Below are 5,290 nucleotides of genomic sequence, written 5' to 3'. Positions count from 1 at the left end.
TTCAGTGCATTAGTGCTTTAGAATTAGCTTTTGCTAAAACATTCAGTGCATTAGTGCTTTAGAATTAGCTTTTGCTAAACCTTTAAATACATTAGTGCTTTAGAGTTAGCTTTTGCTAAAACTTTCAGTGCATTAGTGCTTTAGAGTTAGCTTTTTCCAAGACTCAGTGCATTAGTGCTTTAGAGTTAGCTTTTGCTAAAACTTTCAGTGCATTAGTGCTTTAGAGTTAGCTTTTTCCAAAACTCAGTGCATTAGTGCTTTAGAGTTAGCTTTTGCTAAGACTTTCAGTGCATTAATGCTTTAGAGTTAGCTTTTGCTAAAACTTTCAGTGCATTAGTGCTTTAGAGTTAGCTTTTGCTAAGACTTTCAGTGCATTAGTGCTTTAGAGTTAGCTTTTGCTAAAACTTTCAGTGTATTAGTGCTTTAGAGTTAGCTTTTGCTCAAACTTTCAGTGCATTAGTGCTTTAGAATTAGCTTTTGCTAAAACTTTCAGTGCATTAGTGCTTTAGAATTGGGAAACCTTAATATTTGAGTTAGTGTTTTAGGGCTAGTGGAACAAATTTATAGATTAGTGCTGCCCACCACTGGAAACCAGTCACTCTAACTAAAATCAGCCAGAAGAAACTAAAATCTGTTTGTTAAATTAAACAGCTTCAACTAAAGAAATTGGAACAAGTCAGAGAAGAGGAGTATGTGATCGGAAGGTTGCCGGTTCAACTCCCCAAACGGACCAGCCGCACTTTGGGCCCCTGAGCAAGGCTCTTAGCTGCTCTCTGCGCTGTAATTGGCAGCCCACTGCTCCACATGTGTGTTCACATGTATCCACATGTGCGATGGGTAAAATGCAGAGAATTAATTTCCCCTCTGCGGGACGATAAAGACCAATAAAATCTAGAACTATTAAAAAATGGAGTCTTTGTGACAGACTGATGGTAAAAAATTAAAAACAGATTTTATTTGAAGAAGTGGAGCCTGAACAGGTCAGGGTCAGACCAAACAGCTCACTAACAAAGACTTTCACCCACCTGGTAGTTGTTTTTCTTGCAGCGTTTCTTCAGCCTGTCCACGTGGTCCATGACGTCTAGCACCCACTTCTCATTGAGGGGGGCGCACAGGTTCCTCCCAGTTCTGGTCACAAGTCTGCAAGGACAGAGAAATGGTTGAGCTTCAGTGACGCAGTGATGGGATCCCCAGGTCCAGCTGGTGGAGCAGACTCACATCTTGGCTGCAACTGAGCAGCCTTTAGCCTGGTCCTGGTAGTCCACGATCCGCCCTTTTCCTATTGATTTCTGAGACACAGAAAGGCAGCAGTCTATGGCCATCTGCGCTCGAGTCACTGAAAGAGACGAGTTTTCATATTAAACATCGTTTAAAGTTGGAAGCTCCAGCTCAGTGTCATCAGGAACATTGAGGCTTATCGATCATTCTTATTCTTATTATTCAGATAATTTTCTTCCGCATGTTTTTGTCACGTGTATCCTTCCACAGTTTTTGCGCTATTTCAACAATTCATATATCAAAACGTTCAGCTCGTTCAGGACATTCCAGCTATTACTTTTGGTTTTTCAGCAACTTACACTTTTTGACATATTTAACTTTTTCAGACATTTATTTCTCATTGAAAATGAATGGAGATGTTTTCAACAAAAACTCTTTAAAATGTTCATAAACTTTTCCTGAACTTTTGTTCTGGTTCTGTTTTACTGGTTTATTTTTATATTTTGTGTTTGTTTGTGTCTGTTGACTTCCGTTGAGTTGATTTGAGATTTTTTTTCCTGCTTTTTAAAATACTGTTTTGACTTTTTTGGCAATTCTTCTGCTAATTTACACTTTTGTTTCTTTCTGCTAATTTATGCCTTTTCTGCTTTTTTCAGTTGCTTTCTACTAATCAGTGTTTTACTGTTTCTCTTTAATATTATTCAACTTATTCCGTCTTCTTCCACGTCGCCACGCTACCCCTCCTGCATACTTTGTCCTACAGCTGCCATTGTAATTTCTATCTGTAAAGGTCCTGTGCCACTTGATTGCTATGCCTTCTGGTGCCTGTACAACTTGTAGTTTTTGAAATATTAATGTTTAAACTTTATTCAAAAATTCATTTAATTGGAGCCAATGGGGCCTTGTAATGGTCCAATACTGCCCCATGCTGGACTCAACTCGGTACTGCTCCATACTTTAATAATATTTAATCTCAATTGTTCAGTGTTTACAATACTAATATGATTGTATTTTGATATTTTACTATAATAGTGTCTTAATACTTCTCTATTGTTGTAATATTATGCATTTTTGTCAATAATTGTATTGGCAATGTGGCCTCTTTCTGCACACATACAAACCAACCCCTGCCACCATCTTCTGCCACAGCTCCATTGGTCTAATGGTCTATGTCATGGACTTTCATGTGGGAGATCAGGTTTCAAAACCCAGCTAATGCAACTTTAACAAAAAATCTCCACCAACTTCATATTGTCACACAATTACCTTATTACAAACACCTGCTGATGTGACAGGCACAAGCTGGTATAGAAAACACATTTGAACTTGGTCAAAGTTCCTTCTGCAAGTCCAATGCTGCAGGCAAAGCCATGCTGCAGTGACATGCTACATGGCAATGCACACTTGTTTTTACATCGTAAAAACTCATGTCTAGTTTCTGCTGCTTTCTGTTTTTTGCTACTTTTTAGCTAGTTTCAGCTATTTCAGCTACCTTTTTAGCTATTTTATGCTAGTTTCAGCTTTTTCCAAAAGAAATAGCAAGTTTTTCTCGTTGCACTTTTCTTGATTTTTGCTCATTTGAAAAATAAATCACACATTGTTCATTTTTATTCTATTTTAGCTTCCTTTTGCTAATTTTAGCTACTATTTTCTATTTTCAGACTCTTTTAAATTCTTTTTTTTAACTATCTTTCTACTGATGTTTCACTTAGTTTTCCTACTTTCAGCAGAGCTGCTGTTCAAATGGAACTCACATTAACAGTTTTGCTGTCAAACATTTTCAACTTGATTTCAGAAATTTTTTTTTCATCTTTAAGCTTTAATGCTTCATTTTTGCAGGAAATGCTGAAGCTCGTTATCTGTACCCATGTTTGGTCTTTCTTTAAAGCCAGTTTTGTCTAATTTGAACTGTTTCTCCTGTGTGTAACTTTCTTTTTATCATTAAATACAGAGAGTTCTCATTAAAAAGGGAAACTCCTTGTTTTAGCCTGCAGATAAAACCATAATAAATCTTCCAGCCTGCAGGTCAGTTTAGTTAATGTAAAACAAAGGTCTGGTTTATTATTTGATGCAGTTTGTGTTTTTGTGTCGTTTGGCAGCAGAGCGTGAGGCGAGGTGTGTTTCTGGTACTTTCCATCCATCGCAGCCTGACGCTGTGAAGCATCACAGCAAATCAGTCCAAAGATTCATGATGAAAACATTTATCTGGACCCGAGCGCAGAACGAGTCGTTCGTTCTGACTCTGAGTCGAGGACAGAAGTGTGAAAACTCAAAGTCGTGAAAACAACAGGAAACTCAGTTTATCTGAGAAATGCTTCTTTGAGAGTTTTAACCAGAAAGCTAAATGTTTTTGTTTCTTTCTGCCAAAAACTAAAATCAAGCTTCAGTTTGTTTTCCCTCAGGATGAACTGCATCCTACCTGCACATCATCCCACCTCGTCTATAAAAACACACCAGTTTCTGTCAGTTTTAATGTTTAACTGGGAGTTTCGGCTGCTAAACTTTAGCTGTTATTTATCTGAGTGAATGTGGGGGAAAACCATCACCACACCTTGAAATCTGAACTACCTTCATTCTATTCAACACAGCCTTCATTCTCTCTGAGTTTAGTTTTAAAGGATTTTTCTTGAACTTTTTGTCTTTCATATTGTTTTTATCTGTTTCCCTCCCTGAAAAACAATGAATTTCTTCACCTGTTGATGGATTTTCTTCCTCTTTTGAAAATAATCATTAAAAATGTTTAAATGTTTTGTGTCAAACTGGAGCAGAGAAACAACATTTAACAGTTTAAATATTTTAAATATATTAAAATGTTTCTTCTGCAAATAAGAGTCGAGAATAAAAAGTTTTTTGTTTTTTCTTGCTAAAGCATTTCGGAGTAAAGATGTAAAAAGTAAAGACTTACTTGAGCAGCAGAAGGTGATGAAGAGGATGCAGGAGAAGAGGAGTTTGGAGTCAGCCCACAGAGCCATATCTGATCCAGCTGATGAAGCTGCTGTTTCTTCTTCTCTGGGACAGAAAAGTGTCAGAGTCTCTCTGCATCCTGGTCTTTATAGAGCAGCCGGTCGACACTTTCAGTTTTAGTTTTTCACTCCTCTCCTCCTCTTACTGTCAGCACAGAATCTGCAGGTCAAACTGCACCCAGACGCCCCTTCTGAGAAGAACTAAATCAAAAAAATAACATCTGTTTCATTCAGACACAGAAAGAAAGGGGGTTTACATATCAGGAAATAATTAAACTTATTCAGTCTTTATCAGTTTCTAAAGCATTTAAATTAAACCTGAAAATAAAGAAAAACAACGTATTCCATCAGGTCATTATTTATTAAATGAAAAACAAAACGTGAGGGAGAAAAACAGGTTTCAGCTCCTGATCCTGCAGCTGCATCTTGTGGAGCAGTTTTGACGCACTTCTCTTTCCAACTTAGCTTAAAGTACCTGTGGCATGAAATGTTTTAATGAATTTAGGAAATAACACATTAATAACATGATGCAAATAAAATTTCACACCACTGGAATGAAGAGTTGTTGAGATATTCACGTGTGAAGCAACAGGAAGTGATGTCAAAGGGGAATGTCTGCGTTTAAACAGAGCAGTGCTAACAGCTAACAGCTAACAACACAGACTGTAGAGAAGAATCTGATGTTTCTTTAGATTATTATGAGTGTCTATCAGAAAGATGAAAATGTAATATGTTCTCTTTTTCTTGTGCCAGTTAGAAATCGGGCTGCTGCATTCTGAACCCTTTGTAAACGAGCAATGGAGGACGGGCTGATTCCATATAGCACAGCATTACAGTTATCCAGCCTGGATGTGATGAACACATGAATTACTGTCTCCAGATTTCTTTTTGACAGGATGGGTTTTAACTTGGACAGTCTCCTCAGCTGAAAAAAAAACAACAGGATTTAACAATGGAGTTTGCATGACTGTTTAATTTCAAGTATGAATCCATTTTTACACCTAGGTTGGTGACAAGTTGTTTTTCAAACGGGGCCAGAGTGGAAAGATTGATGCAAGTGTTACTGTTTGTGTAGTTAGTTGGAAACAGAATGACTTCTGTTTTCTTCT

General features: G+C 37.3%; 1 protein-coding gene across 1 annotated transcript in view; it reads right to left on the bottom strand.

The window, feature by feature from the left end:
- ccl19a.1 (chemokine (C-C motif) ligand 19a, tandem duplicate 1) overlaps positions 1–4,253 on the bottom strand; it is an 8,035-nt gene extending 3,782 nt beyond the window's left edge. The window contains exons 1-3 of the mRNA XM_014019687.1: positions 4,124–4,253; positions 1,219–1,336; positions 1,026–1,140 (exon numbers count right to left, since the gene is read on the bottom strand). Coding sequence (XP_013875141.1) covers positions 1,026–1,140; positions 1,219–1,336; positions 4,124–4,190 — 300 coding nt within the window. The 5' untranslated portion in view covers positions 4,191–4,253. The remainder of the gene's footprint in view (positions 1–1,025; positions 1,141–1,218; positions 1,337–4,123) is intronic.
- Between the last annotated feature and the right edge of the window lie 1,037 nt (positions 4,254–5,290).

Source organism: Austrofundulus limnaeus, unplaced genomic scaffold, assembly GCF_001266775.1.
Source record: "Austrofundulus limnaeus strain Quisiro unplaced genomic scaffold, Austrofundulus_limnaeus-1.0 Scaffold226, whole genome shotgun sequence".
NCBI lineage: Eukaryota > Metazoa > Chordata > Actinopteri > Cyprinodontiformes > Rivulidae > Austrofundulus > Austrofundulus limnaeus.
The sequence above is the reverse complement of the archived record's forward strand: the minus strand, read 5'-3'. Positions and strand labels throughout refer to the sequence as shown.